This window comes from Pangasianodon hypophthalmus, chromosome 23 (genome assembly GCF_027358585.1).
Source record: "Pangasianodon hypophthalmus isolate fPanHyp1 chromosome 23, fPanHyp1.pri, whole genome shotgun sequence".
Taxonomy (NCBI): domain Eukaryota; kingdom Metazoa; phylum Chordata; class Actinopteri; order Siluriformes; family Pangasiidae; genus Pangasianodon; species Pangasianodon hypophthalmus.
Window position 1 is genome coordinate 6,056,222 of NC_069732.1, and position 19,900 is coordinate 6,076,121.

The window sequence follows — 19,900 nt, forward strand, 5'->3', positions numbered from 1 at the left end:
ACTGAAATCAAGTTCTTGAATAAAGCTTCACTTACTGCTGATCTGAGCATTACAGCATGAGCCATACCCTAACAATAACACTAACCAACTACTATAAAGTAGTTAATAAGGGTGTGTTATATGTAAGGAATAAAAAGCTTGGGGACATGCTGCTATGGGAAAATAATGAACAATGATGCTAACACTCCAAAGTTGATTATTTTCCTAAAACAACACATTTTATTCCTCTCACACCACAGCAATTTGACAACTTTTTTTTTTTTACTTATTAAAGAATGGCATATCATACTTTTTGTACACTTATAATTACAAAATTAAGAAACAATGCTGAAATTTAGTTCACCCTTTTTACTACATCTCACTATTCCTTTGATTAACTTTTCTAAATCTGAAAAACCTGCTGAAGTGTAACTTTCAAAGCAATCAATCAATCAGTCAATCAATTAACTTAAGTAATTAACTAATAATTAAGTACTTAAGTAATTAAGACAACTAAAATTGTGCTAAAATAAAAAAAAAGATATAGGAATTACTATTTGACTAAGTAAGCAAGTGATTTAGTAAGTAAATAATATATAAAACAAACAAATATAACTACTAAATTGAAATTTTATGACTAACTGGACATGAGTATAAACAAAATCATATAAAGAAACAAATAAATGGAATTATGAATCACTACAGTTAATATAAGAAAAAGTAGTGACAATACCCATAATACTATTTCAAAAAAATAAAAAGCATATAATGTCACAATGTAGTTTGATATTGGCATCAAATTGTCGTATCGCATCTCTAGTAGTTAATGAAGATGGATGATGGAGTTGGATCATCAGAGCAGTGATTAAGTGTCCAAGTTGATTAGTAACTCTGCCTGGATAAACACAATACATGGGTGTCTACATTCCTGCAGCAACTGATGGAGCTAGCAAATCTACCATGGTCGAGCGAGCATGAGAGAAAATAAAGCAGGTAGAGAGAGAGAGAGAGAGAGAGAGACAGACAGAGAGACTGGCACTGACCTGTGCAGAGCGTTCAGGTAGTCTGTAGTTCTGGTTCTGGAGGAAGCGGCAACCGTCCTTGGCCAGCCTCTGCACCATCTCCAGGCGTGAAAACTCGTCCGGGGACCTCAGCGCGCACACACCACCCTGCTGCAGAGCCGGAGGCAGAGAAAAGAGATACTTCAGCCCGCAGTCCCACGTCATGCTGCCCATCTCTCCCACACACACTGACAGCCAGAGCCAGATAAGCCACAGGACACACTCTCAAACAGGAGAGCAGACACAGTGCCTCAATCTGTAATAAACTCCTGATGAGTGTGTGGTGCTGTGGAAGCTGGAAGTCTCAGTGCTCTCAGAACAGTGGTGTGTATGTGTACGTGCTGCTCTCGTCTCTCTTTCATCCCCTGCTACTTCTCCGCCTGCGTTAGTCTGAAGTATGAGTGAGCACACTTGTGTGTGTTACTTGCAGCGAGTAAGTGTGTGTGCGTGCGTTTGGCAAAGAGAAAGGGCGCACGTTCGTAACTCCACCCAAAACAGAAGCAGGAAAGTGCCGAGGGAACGACGCAACTAAACTGCAGTGGGAAAGAGAAACTGTGGAGTATTTAGTTTCCTGAAAGGAAGCAGTTTTATCAGCCACAGGTTTTATATAATACGCACAGCTACAGATCTGATCTGAGGTGTGTTTGTGTTAGTAATGTGTTAGAGAGATAGCAGAAGAAAAAATAAAAAAGAGAATAAAGTGGAAGCTACCAGCAGTGCATTTATCTACAATGGCTTGCTTAAGAATTCATGCTCCTTGGACCAGGGGACTGACATAGGATTATATGCTATGAATCTACACAAAACAGCCCATAATGGTAAAGCTGGGGGGAAATCAATATACTTTGCAAAATTATTTACACAAGTACTTACAATTATTTCATTTTATTGTAAACTATATTGATTTTTCCCTCAGATTCAGTATTATGGGCTATTTTGTGTAGATTAATAACATATAATCCCATTTAAGTCCCCAATTTCAAAGGGGGGAGGGGGTGATACTATTGCAAAGCACTGTATGTGGAAAAAAAAACTGAGACCTAAACTCAAACCTGTTTAAAGTTTCTAACCTTATTAAAGAAAGACTCTGGTGTTTTAAAGGTTAAAAAACACCATGGACCAAAATTTTACCTTCCTGTTAAATTTTTTAACCTTCTGTTAACCTTCCTGTTAACCTCAAAAACTTATATAGAAGGCAGTTGTTGGTGCAGCCAATAATCTTTCATGTAAAACACATTTTAATACACTTTAATGAATTCTTCATTTGTCCTTAGTCTTCCATCACAAGGAAGTTTCAAGTAAAGAGATTAAAGTTCAAGTGCAAAGTTCAAGTAGAAGTCCATTTCAATTTCCAGGCTGTAACACTATGCGGGGAGATATATATATATATATGGGGCGGGGGGGGTCAGATGGAAAACTTAAGCAAGGCGTTGTAAAAAGATTAGGCTGAAAAAATTTTTTAATCTATTCTAACTTTTTCCATAGAAGGGGAGCACAAGAAGAGATAACACACACAAACCCAGACACACCCATGGGACAGTAGTTGTGAGTTTCAGAAACAGGAGGAGGGGGCAGATCACTAGGGTATGAGCTATCATCAGAGCCAGACGTCTCCTTTTGTTTATTGACATTGAGCTGGGTTTTGATTGGTGCAGAGCAGAACACTTCCTGTGAGGTAATTATCCCAAGGTGCCAGTAAAACAACTGAGAAAAATCAGCAAAACAACAATAGAGGCGCTGGGAAAAAAGTTAAAAAAACAAAAAAAAACTCATAAAACTTTTTTTAAAAACAGTCAGTAATGTAAGGAAATGCCTTTTGTTACACATGATGGTTTGTGATCTGCATACTGCAAGAGCTCACACTTAAGGGTGATTAACAAGAAATTTTGAACTGACAAAATTGACACAATTCTGAATTACGGCCGTCGCTTGGTCCCTCCCCTTGTAGGGGTTGAAAGTAATGGCACGTAAACTGGCAGGGATGTGTGATGCGTAATATTGTTAATTGAACAAGTGTTTTATTGTGGGCAATCCAAAAATCGCAGTCAGTGTCAATAGCATTGGTCAAAACACAGGCAGGCAGGCTTAACACAGGATAATCCATAAATAAGAAATCAAGAAAAAAAACAGGCCAGGGGCAGAACCAGAAAACATGGAACACAAAAAACAAGTCTTGGACTTAGCTGGACAAAAAGTATGATGAGATTTTTCAGCACAGAACAAAACCAACAGTAGAAATAGTGAAACAGAAATAGTCTCAAGGTGAGACACAGAACAGGTGAATACATTAGGGTAAACAACCAATGCCAAGTCAGGGGTAGAAAGCAAAACAAAAGCACATGAAATGAACTCAAAACAAAACTGCACAAGAGCACAAGTGCTGGGAAACACGCTGCATGCTGAGAAGAGAAATTCATGAAAGTAAAGTCTGTGTTCTATTGTCACACAACTATTAACAATTATGTAAACGAGACTAAGTCTCACAAGTTAATAATGAACAGTAGAGGTGGAAAACTTATTCGCATTGCCACACAAGCAAATACAAGTGCTACGGGACAAGTGTATCAGTGTTACCTTAGGAGGTGATATAAACACAGAACCTATATCAGAGAACTAAACCCAATGGCGTATGGTTGTTTTGGTCCTTTTAGTCAGATCCATTCACTGATCTATCAATTAACTATCTGTATCAATATATTTATAGTCTTATCACCATTGCCAGTACCTGCTGCAGTAATAATGCTACCCAAGTAGCTAAAAGCAACACAGCACCACCCATTCACTCTCTCAATTTACAAGTAAATTCGCCAAAATATTAACAGTACAAGAGCAAACACCTCGAGAGCAAAGTGTCCATTAATCAGCTGGTCCCTTCTATAATGGCTGTGTAAAAGTAAATGTTTTTCATCAATGCAGGTTGAAGAGACCCTACAAATGGTTGCTGTGGTCAAGTTCCCTGCACAGGTTTTTTTCCACTTAATAACAGCCTGCAGTGGAAGACTAGTGGCTTAGACTAAGACTCCTAGTGCTACTGAAATACTGAATATTAATATAAGGACACAGGAATAGGGACAAGTCACTGAGAGACAGAGCTTACTTTAAAAGTGGTTTCTGGTGGCCATTTACGAATGTATCTGACCACATATGCGTAAAGCAGAGAGAGAGAGAGAGAGAGAAAGAGAGAGAGAGAGAGAGAGAGAGAGATGCTATTACCTAGGCTGTAATTACCTACATGGTAATAATCATCCAGGCTGTGGGTGGAAGGGAACCACAGAGGAGCTCTAATCAGATGTAGCACAGCCAGGCTCTACATACACACACACACACACACACACACACACACCACACACGCACACATCTAAGAGCTCTGTTTGCCATCATTCAGCCTAATAAGACACAGGGTCCCAAAATTGCACAAGCTAATAACCTCCAATGCAGATATTTACACCAGCACAACGCAAACACACACAAACACAAAAACACACTTTTTTCCTCATTTATTCTTACAGATATAACAAACACCAACAGAGCATCAGACACCGCCATTATTAGCACAACCGCAATTACTTTGTAACCATGAAAATAGCTACACAATATATACATTTCAAATATACGTTATATTTGTTTAAAATGAAGGAGGATAAAATGTTATCATCATTAAATATTAATTATACCCCAGCACTGCTGAATTCTCAAATCCGATTGGTCAGTAGTTCCAGCTGCAAGGCAAATCACAGGTTTATATTAATGTGTTCAATCTAATACATTATCGTTTCTATAGTAACACCTAATGCGCAGGGACTTGTATGGCGGATGTGCCACATAATCTAAAACAATAATTAACGCAATAGCATGTTATTTAACAAAGAAAATGCACAATCGGAGATCAAATCACATCTTCTGTAAGGAGAATGTTCGTTTAAAATTTATGGAAGGAGCCTCCAGTGTCAGTAGATCAGTCAGTAGGTTTTCCTCTGCAGGAGAGTCTTCAGGACAGAGGACTTCCTGTTTTGTAGTTTGTCAGTAACACGACAAGCTTGTGATGAATGTTTACATAAATTGGTCAAATGTATGACAAGATGCTCTTTAACTAATAAACCTGCAATCGCTGGCAAATTGCCGTAGTGTAAGAGCAATCAAATATTTTATGATGTGCCGTTATTAGAAAATAATCCATTTCGGGGTGGTAACAGTATCTCTGCTTCATGTCAGGCCATAACACATAACACCCCAAGTGTTTTATACTTTTCTTATCAGATCATCAAAAAAAAACTCATGAAACATTTTCCAGCATTGCTTGCATCACCTGCAGATATTTCATCATGTTTCATTTTGTCTTATCTGTGAGTGCACTTAAAAACCCTTCTTTAACAACCCTTTTCCCTTGTGATATAATTGTCACTATAAGACATAATATTATTTGAATGCACAGTCGATTAATGATTTTATTTTTCTGTAACTTGTTTATTAACCTGTTTTATTTCTTCCAATGTTTGTATTTATTCTGCTGAATGTCCACCAATACTGTATTTTTCTTTCTCGAAAAGAATTTCTCTGTACTGATACTCTGTTAGGGTGTCCCACTCAAACACTGCTGTAATCGTCATCCTTGTGATTTTTATTTTAACAATTGGGCAACATTTTGCTTCATAAACTCATTTCCTTTCCTGGCTTTTACAAACAATTATTGATTCTACTTCAAGCAGGCTCCAGAATAAATGGGCATATGACTGTAGATATGTTGTTTATTCCAAAGTCTCTCCATTCAGTTAGTTTAAGTGCAGTTTCCAGTCAAAAGTTGTTTTCAACCCATGTAGTCTTATTATGTAGTTTGCTTTCTGCAATGAGCATCCCCAAGGAGAAACTGTATTTTCTCCCTGGGATCCATATCAGTAGCTATAAATAACTGCCTCTGATTCTGTCCCTTTCTCACCCACACGTAAACACACGTAAACTCCCTCATCAGCACTTTCCTGCAGGAGTTTCCTCAATAAATAAACACATCTGATAAGCGTCATCACAAGACTTGTCTCTCTCTTGTCTGCAGCACTTCCTGTTACAACAACAACCACAACAACCACACAAATAACCCAAACTGATGCTAACTTCAGCCACCAGTTGTGTCGTCTGAGTTATGTAAAGTTGGCGCACTTTTATTTTGGGACTGTCCATACATGGATGTGAATGAGGAAGAGATATGCTGGGTTTTGCCAAACTGTTCTGCTCTTAGATTTTTGCAGTAAGTGAGCTGAGTCTGATCTCAGACGTGTGTAGTGCATGTAGTATTACATTAGGTCTGTCTAATCTCAAGTTAGGGCAATGTGGTATTATGGTCTTTAATTATTATGTTGTTTTATTGAGTCTGTCTAATCACAGGCATGGGAAATATGGTGCTTTATTGTGTCTGATCTCATACCAGTGGTATTGCACTGAGTTTGTGTAATCTCAGACCCAGGCATTGTCGGATCAGTGTGGTGCTGTCATAAATATGTCTGATCTCAGATCTGTTATGTTGGTGCAGTATGTCACTCTACTCTCTAATGTGTGAATGATGTGGTATTGTGGTGAACATATCTGATCTCAGATCTGTGTTGTGTAGGTGTGGTATGTTACTCTACTGTCTAATCGCAGGCTTTTAGAGGGTGTGGACTGTAGTGAGCATGAGCATCTCAGATCTGATTGTTGCAGTAGGTTGCAGATTTGTGTTGTGTTGGTTCCACTGTGGTAGTGAACATGTCTGATCCCAGATCTCTTATGTTCATGCAGTAGGTTGCTCTTCTGTCTGATCTCAGGTCTGTACAGTGTGGGATTGTAGCGGACATAACTGATCTCAGATTTGTGTTGTATCGGTTCCACTTTGGTAGTGAACATATCTGATCCCAGATCTCTTATGTTCATGCAGTAAGTTGCTCTTCTGTCTGATCTCAGGTCTGTACAGTGTGGGATTGTAGCGGACATAACTGATCTCAGATTTGTGTTGTATCGGTTCCACTTTGGTAGTGAACATATCTGATCCCAGATCTCTTATGTTCATGCAGTAGGTTGCTCATCTGTCTGATCTCAGGTCTGTACAGTGTGGGATTATAGTGGACATAACTGATCTCAGATTTGTTTTGTGTTGGTTCCAGTGTGGTAGTGAACACGTCTGATCCCAGATCTCTTGTGCTGGTATGTTGATCTCTTGTACGGGTATGCTGGTATGTAGTATGTTCCTCTTCTGTCTGATCTCAGGCCTGTGTAGTGTGTGTACAGTGTGGGATTGTAGTGGGGATGTCTGATCTCAAAATTGTGTTGGTGCAGTGTGGTATGAAACATGCCTGATCTCAGATCTGTGTTGTGCTTGTGTAATATGTTGCTTTTGTGCCTGAACTCAGGTCTATGCAGCTTTGGATCAGTGTGGTATTTTAGTGAGCATGTCTGATCTCACATTTGTGCAGTGTGGCTACAGTATGTTGCTCTTCTGTCTGATTTCAGATCTGTGCAGTATTGCTGCAGTATGTTGTTATTATGTCTGATCTCAGTTCTGTGCAGCAGTTTAGTGAGCATGTCTGATTGCAGGTCTGTGTTGTGTTGCCTCAGTATGTTTCTCTGTCTGATCTCAGATCTGTGTTCTATGGGTGTAATACACTGCACTTCTCTATAACATCCGGTCTGTGCAGTGTGTGTACAGTATGGGATTGTGGTGAGGATGTCTGATCTCAGATTTGTGTTGTGTTGGTGTAGTGTGGCGTGTAATACATAGAAACTTAGTTCTGGGTTATGCTGGTGCAGTATGTCACTCTTCAGTCTGATCTCAGGTCTGTACAGTGTGTGTATAGTGTGTGATTGTAGTGAGGATGTCTGATCTCAGATCTGTGTTGTGTTGCTGCACTATGTTGCTTTTCCCTCTGATCTCAAGTCTGTACAGTGTGTGTATAGTGTGTGATTGTAGTGAGGATGTCTGATCTCAGATCTGTGTTGTGTTGCTGCACTATGTTGCTTTTCCCTCTGATCTCAGGTCTGTACAGTGTGTGTATAGTGTGTGATTGTAGTGAGGATGTCTGATCTCAGATCTGTGTTGTGTTGCTGCACTATGTTGCTTTTCCCTCTGATCTCAAGTCTGTACAGTGTGTGTATAGTGTGTGAATGTACTGAGGATGTCTGATCTCAGATCTGTGATGTGTTTTTGCATTATGTTGCTCTTCTGTCTGATCTCAGGTCTGTGCAGTGTGTGTGTAGTGTGTGATTGTAATGATCTCAGATCTGTGTTGTGTTGTTGCAATATGTTGCTCTCTGTGTTAGATTCTTCTGTCTGATCAAATCATGGTGAACTGATGAATTATTGAGACTCAGTAAGAGGTTTCCCATGTCTGAAGCCTTGCCAAGCTCATTCGCCCACCGCTCTATCCTGTTTCCTGTTCTCTCTCTCTCTCTCTCTCTCTCTCTCTCTCTCTCTCTCTCTCTCTCTCCAGACACATAAATGCACTCAAGCACACAAACACAACCTCATACACACAGTTCACATTATTCCAGAAATCCACAGGAAACACACACCTTTCTGAAATAAAGCAGCATGTTCCTCTTCAGACATGACCCCCTGTGCTCTTTATTCTTCACTAAGCTGCTGACTCACTCTTTCTAAAAACTAAATTGCTCTAAAATTTTTGTTCTTTGTTCAGGAAACAGGGGTTGCAGGGGAAAAAAGTTTCCTACAGCTGGCTAATGGAAGTTTGTTCTCACCATAGTGTACTTACACACACACACACACACACACACACACACAAAACCAAGCAAGCACCAGGAACAAGAATTATAATACACTTCCCTGTGCTGAGAAACAAACAGAAAACCCATTTATTTCAAACTTAAAATGAAATTATAAAAGCAGTTCTACAATTTTGTTAGTAGACATTGAAAATACACTATATTACAGTCATTTTACCAGTCAATATTCACAATAAAAGTCTCAGGATGAAACGAATAGATGAGAGAATATCATACCAAAACTGTTCTTGTGTCGTTTTATCTCACTTTCTAATTCACTTTTGTTGCTGTTTGCACTTTCGCAAACTTTCTGTGGTATCCGTGCGTGATCAGACCTGCATGACCACAATTCTAAAGTACAACAACAAAAGTACCTTCTCTGAAAAGAATAATTATACAGATGTTTGCTTAATTTAGTATCAGTCAAGTAATCAGTAGCCCGGGGCACCCAAGACAAACAGAATTTTAGAATTTTTCAAACTTTAGAATTTTTCCGTACTTTTTTCAGTATTTTTTCAGTTCACTAATGTTAACTATGTACATATATCAGTTCAGATCTTCATCTAACCACCAATCAGGGCCCATATGAATATAACTATTTTTTATATAATATCATATCATTGGAGCTTGTGAATGCTTGGTTTGCGGTTCATGCTAAATGTTATTACACTGCAATTTTAGTCAAACAGAATCAATTTTTTTTTAACATTTTGCCAACACATCTGAGGAAAATATTGATATTCTTGATGGTTTTGTGTTGTTTTTTTACTGTCTTTGTATCTTTATAATGTAGGTATAAATGATTTAATGGCTAAATACCAGCTAGCTAAATCAATAGCCTCTACATGAACAGCAAAATTTCATAAATTCCATAAACTAAAAAACATATGGTTAAAATACACATGGCTGAATATGAAATATACATAGTTAACAAACACAGTGTGAGGTAAAACCACAGAAATCAGATTTTCTCAGTGTACTGTACCTTGACTTTGTCTTCACTTGGCTTCTGTGGTTCTTGAGGAGAACTTTCTCCTGTTTCAGAACTGTCGTCCTCAGACACTGCAATCAATCAGCATGCAATCTATTAGTCCAACAGGGTTTAGTAAACACAACCATAAAGAAGACACTCATTTATTTGCTTCCCATCACAAAGCTCATTAATCTTACTTGATTTCCTCGCTTTCCTTGCCAGCGCAGCAGCTAGTTCATTTTGTACCTGTGAAGAACAGGAAATATGTTTCAGCTACACTTTAAAAGAAAAAGAAAACACTCATGGTACTGAACTAAGATCACTGAGGAGAAAATGCATGATGCAGTACTTAAGACAGAGCTAGAACAAACACAAATGATGAAAAATTAAAAAGCCCCAGACTGATAAATACTGCACAGTTCCTTCTTAATGGAGTTAACTGCTGTAGAGTTTTCTCTAAACAGGACTTCTGAGTCTGTGGAGGATGTGTCTCACCACAGGACACTGCAGCGGACTTATTTTTAAAATGAAAAAACATTAAAAGCTAGAAAACAGCCCAATCTTGCAGTGCTGATTGCAGAAGGGTTAGCCAGTGTAAGGAATAAAACACAAGAAATAGATGCAGAGATCAAATTCAATCAGCAACAAATGTACAAAAATAGCTATTTTTAGTTATTACAGATCAAGCATTAATATCACTCAGTGTGTGCTTTTCCAGACAGCAAGTTCAACAACAACGAGGACTGTGCTCCTTTTGCTTCTGTCAGGGAGAGGCTATGACGAGCAGCAAGGGTGTATATTTCTAAAATGGTGGGAAGGAAGTATTTTTGGCAAAATGCAACAGCTACACAAAAGCTTGTCATGTGTCAGAGTGCATATGAGATAAAGGGATAAATTTGAATGTAAATTTGATATTGTGATTTCTGTAAAACTGCTTTGTGACAATTTCCATCGTTAAAAGCTCTATACAAATAAAATTGAATTGAATTGAATAATAGAGAATGAGCTGTCAAGAGAAAGAAACAACATCAGTAATAATCTGCTGGCTGCTTTGCTGTGTGAAGTCTATTTCATTTGGATTTTCTCGTTTAATTTAGGGTTTAAACTTAAGTGCTATTAAATGCTGTAGAAATATTGTGAGAAATGTTTATATTGTCGAGAATCCTCGGTCCTAGTCATGTTTACATCTTCACTTTTTTTTTTAAATTAAAATGGACTGAAATTAAACAGCAAGGTTTCTGCTGGAGATGAACATTTTCCAAATCAATAATTTTATACCCTAAACTTACCAGATAGGCATCCATACTTAGTTTGTATGTGTATCTTAATCTGCTGTGTGGCCATTATTTTGTTGCTTTCCCTGCAAAATCAGAGCTCAATTGTGCATTAGTTATGTTGGTTCTATGTAGGTTCTAGCTTATTTACACGTGAACGTTCAGGGACGGCTGGTTGTGGTGGACCCCAGCCTCGCTTATTCATACCATTCTTATGACTATTAGTGGTGATGATGTTCTCAGTTCCATAAAAATACAAAATAATCCTCTTTGATAACATTTATTAGCTGATTAATTGCCAAAAATGAGACCTTCTATAGATTGTTATCTTTGATAGACAGGGGATTATCCCTGCTAGCTCATTTATACCAGCCGCCCCCTGCACACATCATACACAAGTGACGTTCCCTCAGCCCGGCCCCTGCAACTAAGATACAGATCTGGCTCATACAGACCACTGAGACCGAAGTCCTAAAGCACACAGGGCTTATGCGTTACTGTGGAGTGAAATCTGTGCCAGAAATGTGCAATACTAGAACGGTTATCAAAACTCATTTAGCACATTTACGCATTTTTATATTATTTTATAACTATTTTTAGGTATGGCATTATTACTTTCTAATATTATAGCTGTAATGTCTGATGTTAAAACTGTAACCACTTACAGCCCTCTGCACTCTTCCATCTGAATAATTCTTCAGCTTACTGCCTCGAAAAGCAGATTTATACAGAATTTCAATGAGTGTGTGCTCTACCACTGCTGAATACACACCTTTCTATCCTATCAATTACAGATGTTTACGTCACCACCCAGGAGCGAAACAATCAGGGCAAGTCTGAACATAATTTATCATGTAATTTACTGAAATTACCCGTGTTATTAATCTGTTCAGAAATCAATACAGACATTTGTCATGGAAAATTCACACTAAACAGCGTGTTCATGCTTAACTCATCAGTCTCACCTCATTGGTTCCCTGCTGGATACACAGCTGAGTCTGTCACATCATGATAAAGGTAGCTGCTATAGTATGCAGCCATGTAAAAGCATTGCATCTCATTTATACAAACTAATTTCTTCGTAAATCATTCGCAGGAGCATTTATACAACAAATGGGGTATTCAGGAAAATCCAGTTAGATCAGAAAAACATTCATATCCTACAAGACCTCCTGAGTTTGTGTAAATTTACATATACAGATTCTCACTAATGGGAATGTCGATTGATCGGCTTCAAATCATATAGCTGGAGATGAGTTACTGCAATTCTATACATGAATTACACTGTCAGGATCAAACCACTTATTTGTTTCAATTACACATGAATTTAATGAAAGTTTTCAGTACTGTAGCTTCTTATTAATGACCTGAAAGCAAGAAAGCCAAAATAAAGCCATCGATCAGGACAAAAGTAATGGCGCCCTATGTCTATGATAGCCGACATGCTGCAGTAGGTGAGCTGCATTTAACTGGAAGATTTAACACACACCACACTTAGAAGGCGCTCTTTTACAGTTTAAACAACATTTTGTCATTTTCAGCATTCTAAGCTTTGCCTTTATGATGTTCTTTGGGTGTCAGTAAATGTAAATCAGCCGTGCCCATGAAAATGCGCTTGGTAAATTATGTCTTGATTGGCATTTATCAGCATAGGAAAATGATGAAAATAGCATTACAGAAACTTTTGGAAGTCTGGCAGGAATTTTTCATTTGATCTGACCTATGACAACACTTACACACAACTTAGATAAATGAGGCCCATCAAGGCTGCTCTCGCAGGTGTTTTTTTCCCCTTAACCACCAGTCAGGTCAGGGAAGTGAGAAAAATCAACGTGAAGGAAAAACAGTAAAAAAAAAAAATTATAAAAAAATAAAAAAATTAAATAAAAACTGTTAAAACAGTATATGAAGACAAGGAGATTTATGACATGTCAAATTAGAGACATTTCAGTGAAAGACACAAAGCCTCCTCCTCATCATAGCTAGGCTAAATATTGAGAAATTAATCTAATTGTTGTTCTAAGATTTTTCTATTCAACGTAACAGTATGGTTATAAACACTTAAACTTTTTAGTTTTTCCATCTGGAATTACAACTGTGGCCAAAAACAAAGTGTATTAGTACATTTGAACCATTTCACATTTCACAACAATTATGTAACTTTGTTTGTGCTGAATTCTCAATTCTGATTGCTCAGAAGGTGTTGATTAATTTTCCATAACAGCATTTCTGACAGTCATGCTGACTACAAAGTAAAATATTAATACATATGTCTCAATACGTTATTGTTTCTATAGTAACAACTTGTACAGGAACTTGTATAGCAGACGCTCATAATCGTACGTATAGCAACGTAATCATTGATATGGTAATGTTTTCTCTGAGGAGGTGTTTATTTAGCATTTTTGTAAGGAGTCGTCAGTGTCAGCGCTTTGTAACAGTCAGAGGAAAAGCTGTAACTTTACTTTTACTGACATTTTGTTGTTGTTGTCTTATTACCTTCAAGAGGGAGAAGAGAAGCGGGTGAGGGAATGACTGTTTATAGCTGCTATAATGCAAGTGATAACTTGTTTTGTGTAGATTTCACAACATTGATATAATTATAAATGGATAAAAAGTATGTTATTCTTTAATTAAAAAAGATAATGCTGTGCAAGGTGTAAAATTTATTATGCTATAAGTAATGGCAGTAATTCCTGCACATGAAAGCTCCTTTATTTCTACACAGTGTGTGTGTGCATGTGTGTGTTGTCAGTGCAGTGTGATTCGGAGCACTGCTACATGACAGTTGCTGAGTGTGAGATAAGTACGACTGATCTCTGTGCCACAGGGACACGAGGGCACGATAACATGACAGATGGCCCTCCTTTGGGTTTAAATGGCAGCCATGAGCTGAACTGCACAGATACAGAAGGACCGGGACACAGCCAGCAATCTCCTGCATCGGCTCACTTCTCTCTGTCTCTGTCTCTCTCACACACACACACACAGTACAGTGACAACATAGACAAGCACAGTGAAGTGAGGTCTCACACACACACTCACCGTGGATGTAAGCCTTTCCAAAGCTTTCATCTGCAGAATTTCTCCGCAGATATCTCGTTTTCCTTCAGGATCCTCTTCGGGACTGGAGAAAAAACAAACACACAGATAGCCAAATCAAACAAAGATGTCGTATAATACACAAGGGCAACTGTAAAACTAACACACACACACACACACAGGTTTAACACCTCAGCTCTGTACTGCCCCCTTCTGACCAGCAGTCTCTGTACTCCACACTCAGCATGATAAACCCCGACTAGCCATTTGTCTCCATTTTATACACACACACACACGCTTGACTCAAGCATGCGTGAAAATATCAGTCCACCTCCAGAACAAACTGAACACGACCCACAGAGAATACTCTACACAAAGATAAAGTGCCTATAACACCAAGCTGCTATAAGAGAACAAAACACATTCAAGGAAAAGGAACTAAAAAAGGAGAGGCAACAGAATAACAAAAACAGATCAGAATGTTTCAGACACGACATGAGGCTCTGCTACACCATCAAAATTCTATAACTAGAATATTTGGATCAAACATTGGCTCAGATACGTCAAAAAGAAGTCAGACGACGTGGTGACAGGAAGGAGCAACAGCCAATCAGAGGAGAAAAAGAGTAAGAGCTTGAGAGAATAAACAAAAGAAAGTCTGTGTGTGAGAGTTAATACAACACTATTAGAGAAAAATGGATTGTTGGAGTTTTTGCTTTTGTTTCTTTCGGAATTTAAACTAATCTAATTCGTACTAAGAAACTAGTAGATAGTGATAGATATCTGATCTATCCTCATTGAGGAATTTGTATTCTTAGTGGATACTTAGCTGTGAGTGACTGCATCACCATTGGTATGTATATTTCATCCACCAGTCTCTGTGATTTAGTGACCAGATGTGTTGGTTTTGTTCTCTACACTGCTGGCTAGCTAGAGTTAGCTGGCTTATTCTTATTTGTCATGAATATGCGCAGAGCCTCAGGAAAATTGCTGCGCTGAGCAGCATGCTGTAAAGAGTACTTACAATTTAAAAAATGCTAATTTTAGCTAGCTCTAGCTACAGTTCAACAAAATTTAGAAAAAAAATTGTAAAATTATGATATTGTAAATTTTTTTGATTAATGAAATTGATCATTAAATTATCAACATATTTCCATACATTCTTTATGCTATATAAACTCATGGTGGTGTTATTTTAGCTTGGTTTCCATTTATACATTTGGCAATTTTAAAGGAATTTCAGGAAAAAATGCAAATAAATCTGTTCCTATCAACTATGCTCATGCAAAAATTCTGAAAATGATGCAAAATTGATTATATTTGAAAAACCCATTTTCGTCACTCTTTTTCACATCTCGTCTTTATCGAGAGACCAATTTTCCCACCTCAGCCAAATATTACTTTTTCAAAATTTGGGCATTTCCATATAGATTTTTTATTCATATTTTTAAAAATTGCATTTAAGAGCTGGATGGAAAACTCAATTCTGTCTGGGGCAGCATGAGTCAATTTTATTTGATTCACAATTGAGTAAAAAGAGAAATGCAAGAAGAAATAGTAAGAAGAACTAGAAAAAAAGAAACAGCATAGGACATTGTTGAAGACAAATAAAGCTGTAAGATGTAAATGCTTAAAAACAAGACCAATATAAAAAATTATTGATTATTCATGTTTGAATATATTTTAATGCTTTAAATGCTAAATTTCTGAAGTGATTAAAATTATCATTTTGTTTTAAAGGAACTTGACAGCCCTATGTTCATACACAAATTCTGAGTGTTTTTAGTATCCACACACAAACACACACACAAACACACACACACACAACTCTCAACAGTTCTGGCCAAACTGGTAATAGTAAATATGTGCAATATTCAAATTGCATGCAAAAGATGTCAAGCAGTTGGAAGGTTGTGTACGTGACTGGAATATCCAACCAGCTCATTTGGAAAGAAAGCATAAGTTCACACAGCTCCAGGAAACTGAAGAAACTATTTACATACAAGCAGCAAAAAAAAAAACAACCCAAAGAAAACTCTCCATCCCTCCAACTGACCCGATCCTGATTTATTTAAATTCTCCAGCGTGAACTTTTTCTAACTCTGTCAGCACACAGAGATGAAATGAGCAGAATCCAATCCTACGAGTCTGATTGACAGTTAGTGTAAGGTCGGGGAAGGAGGCCCGGATTGGACGGCTGGTGTCACACGGTCCGCTGCGTGTCACGTTCAATTCTGTCAGGGTGAAATTACAGGCGCTGGCGCATCCCGTCTTCCCTCAACCCCATCAAAATTCCCTGCTCACATTGGACGTGTCTATTCCCGGCTCGCCGTGCAGCCCGCGGACACAGATGTGCTGTCAGGACACAATGACGAGGATCACATCGACCAAGCCGGGTGTCGCTTTCCCTCCATAATTTCAGATAAAAATACATGCAAGGCAATTCATGTGAACTGCAGGCAATACCAGATCTCCCGAGCAGAATTAAAAATAAACACTGCAGCAGCACAGGTAGGATGTGTGAACTACAGATATTTCCAGTAATGTGATGTTATTAAATAAACATCAGATAACAGGATGACTTTCAGCTTTTCTGCTCTACACACATCACACTGTAGCGATTCCGAGGCTCTCTGCACTTTCCCTTCATCCTCATTCTTGTAGTTGTCTGAAAAAAGATCTGAACTCTGACCGCGAGATGTTTATTCTAACAGCTGTTACTAAGTATTTGCATCTCAGGAGACAAAGACAAGCCTCTTTCGCCAACTGAGTGTCTACACACTAACACACTGAAAATCACCTACAGTGTGTAAAAGACAGAAAAAATTATAACTGTATAAAATTAGATTAGAAAGAAGGAAAGAAGAAAGAAAGACAGAACAAAATTACAGGTATAAGGAATGAATTACTGAAATATAGAGAAATAATCAGAGAAGGAAGGAAAATGAAAGGAACAAAGAATGGAAGTGAAAGGAAAGAAATGAAGATGAGACGACAGACAGAGAGACAGACAGAGAGACAGACAGAGAGACAGACAGATGCATACATAGAACAGAAAAGAAGAGACCAGGAAGGACAAAGAAAGAAAGAAAGAAAGAAAATAGACACTAGCAGAATGTTGCCGTCTCTCACAGCTTTATTTACTCCACTCTACTGCAGTAGAGTCACACTGAGCTCTGCTTCTGCATTTAAAACCACTTCATATCCTAAAACTAATGTTTTATATTACTGTCTGTACTCCAGTACTGTTGCTGTGGTTCTGTGTGCTGTTGTCCCCGTTCCTGATTCTATAGTGCCTGTTCTATTGTCCCCGTCCCTGATTCTATAGTGCCTGTTCTATTGTCCCCGTCCCTGACTCTGTAGTGCTGTGCGCCATTGTCCCCGTCCCTGATTCTATAGTGCCTGTTCTATTGTCCCCATCCCTGACTCTGTAGTGCTGTGTGCCATTGTCCCTGTCCCTGTCTCTGTAGTGCTGTGTGCCATTGTCCCCGTCCCTGATTCTGTAGTGCTGTGTGCCATTGTCCCTGTCCCTGATTCTGTAGTGCTGTGTGCCATTGTCCCTGTCCCTGTCTCTGTAGTGCTGTGTGCCATTGTCCCCGTCCCTGTCTCTGTAGTGCCGTGTGCCACTGTCCCTGTCCCTGACTCTGTAGTGCTGTGTGCCATTGTCCCAGTCCCTGACTCTGTAGTGCTGTGTGCCATTGTCCCTGTCCCTGACTCTGTAGTGCTGTGTGCCACTGTCCCTGTCCCTGACTCTGTAGTGCTGTGTGCCATTGTTCCTGTCCCTGACTCTGTAGTGCTGTGTGCCACTGTCCCTGTCCCTGACTCTGTAGTGCTGTGTGCCATTGTCCCGGTCCCTGACTCTGTAGTGCTGTGTGCCACTGTCCCTGTCCCTGACTCTGTAGTGCTGTGTGCCATTGTTCCTGTCCCTGATTCTATAGTGCCTGTGCTATTGTCTCCGTCCCTGACACTGTAGTGCTGTGAGCCATTGTCCCTGTCCCTGACACTGTAGTGCTGTGCGCCATTGTCCCTGTCCCTGTCCCTGATTCTGTAGTGCTGTGCGCCATTGTCCCTGTCCCTGATTCTGTAGTGCTGTGCGCCATTGTCCCTGTCCCTGTCCCTGATTCTGTAGTGCTGTGCGCCATTGTCCCTGTCCCTGTCCCTGACTCTGTAGTGCTGTGTGCCATTGTTCCCATCCCTGATTCTATAGTGCCTGTGCTATTGTCCTTGTCCTTGACTCTGTAGTGCTGTGTGCCACTGTCCCTGTCCCTGATTCTGTAGTGCTGTGTGCCATTGTCCCCCTGATTCTGTAGTGCTGTGTGCCATTTTCCCCATCCCTGTCCCTGACAGTGCAGTGCTGTGTGCCATTGTCCCCGTCCCTGATTCTGTAGTGCTGTGTGCCATTGTCCCCGTCCCCATCCCTGATTCTGTAGTGCTGTGTGCCATTGTCCCCGTCCCCATCCCTGATTCTGTAGTGCTGTGTGCCATTGTCCCCGTCCCCATCCCTGATTCTGTAGTGCTGTGTGCCATTGTCCCCGTCCCTGATTCTGTAGTGCTGTGTGCCATTGTCCCAGTCCCTGATTCTGTAGTGCTGTGTGCCACTGTCCCAGTCCCTGATTCTGTAGTGCTGTGTGCCATTGTCCCAGTCCCTGATTCTGTAGTGCTTTTGCCATTGTCCTCATCCCTGAGACGGTCTCTGTAGTGTTTTATGTCATTGTCCCCATCCCTGAGCCTATCTCTGTCTCAGGGCACGTTACAGTGGTGCTGTGTGTGTTTACAGATAAAATACTAAAAGTTTAGTTGACATTATCAACAGTAATAACAGAAAAGAGAGACCGGTTCAGCTCTTCTCTCCTAGTGCTCCTTTAACATGTTTAACCTGCAGCCCACTCGTCCCTGCAGCCCCGCCCACACACCCCACGCCCTGAGGACAAAGAGGCAGAGAGATAAAGAGAGAGCAAGAGGTGGGAGATGAAGGAGAGGGAAAGAGAATAGGTATGTGGGGGTGGAGAAAGAAAGAAATATAGAGCGCTCCACTGCAGCAAGGCTCAGGTGGTGACTTAACAGGCACAAGTAATAAAATACTGCTCAAAATTCGAAATCACAAATTGGAAAAGAAATCATGCGGCTCTCATTTCATTCTGTGCTAGAAAGAAATAAAGAAAGAAAGAAGTACAAAGAGAAAAATGCAAGTGAGAGGTAGACATAAAAAAGCAGAGGCGGTTTGAGAGACAGAGTTACTAAGACAGAGGGAGACAGTGAGGAAGACTGGTGAAGGAGTAAGAAAGAGAGAGAGAAAGGCAGTGAGGAAGACCAGTGAAGGAGTAAGAGAGAGAGAGAGAAAGGCAGTGAGGAAGACTAGTGAAGGAGTAAGAGAGAGAGAGAGTGACAGTGAGAGAGACAGCAAAATATACAAGCGAGACAGTGAGAGGGACGATAATAGAGACAAGATAGACAGTGAAAAAGATGAGAAAGATGAGAGACAACAAGGCAAACAGCAAGAGAGACAATGAGATGGCAGCGAAATGGACAAGAAAGACTTGAGGCAGTGAGAGACACAGTGAAAGAGAAGAGAAAGATGAGAGACAATGAGACAGACGGTGAAAGAGACAGCAAGAAAAATGACAGAGAGAGACAGTGAGAGAGACAATGAGAGAAACAGCAAGAAAGATGAGAGAGTGAGGCGGCGAGAGAGACAATGAAAGAAGAGAAAGATGAGGCATACATAGAGAGACAGCAAAAAAGATGAGAAAGACAACAAAAAAAAACAGTGAAGGAGAAGAGAAAGACAATGAGAGGGACTGTTGGAGAAACCATGTGAGAGAGAGAAT

At 39.6% G+C, this 19,900-nt stretch overlaps 1 protein-coding gene across 4 annotated transcripts in view; it reads right to left on the reverse strand.

The window, feature by feature from the left end:
* Positions 1-19,900, reverse strand: part of rapgef5a (Rap guanine nucleotide exchange factor (GEF) 5a) — an 89,275-nt gene that overhangs the window by 38,013 nt on the left and 31,362 nt on the right. For all 4 annotated transcript variants that reach the window (XM_026929812.3, XM_026929811.3, XM_026929810.3 and 1 more), the window contains exons 6-9: positions 14,076-14,157; positions 9,954-10,002; positions 9,769-9,845; positions 1,023-1,151 (exon numbers count right to left, since the gene is read on the reverse strand). In XM_026929812.3, the coding sequence (XP_026785613.1) occupies positions 1,023-1,151; positions 9,769-9,845; positions 9,954-10,002; positions 14,076-14,157 (337 nt within the window). The remainder of the gene's footprint in view (positions 1-1,022; positions 1,152-9,768; positions 9,846-9,953; positions 10,003-14,075; positions 14,158-19,900) is intronic.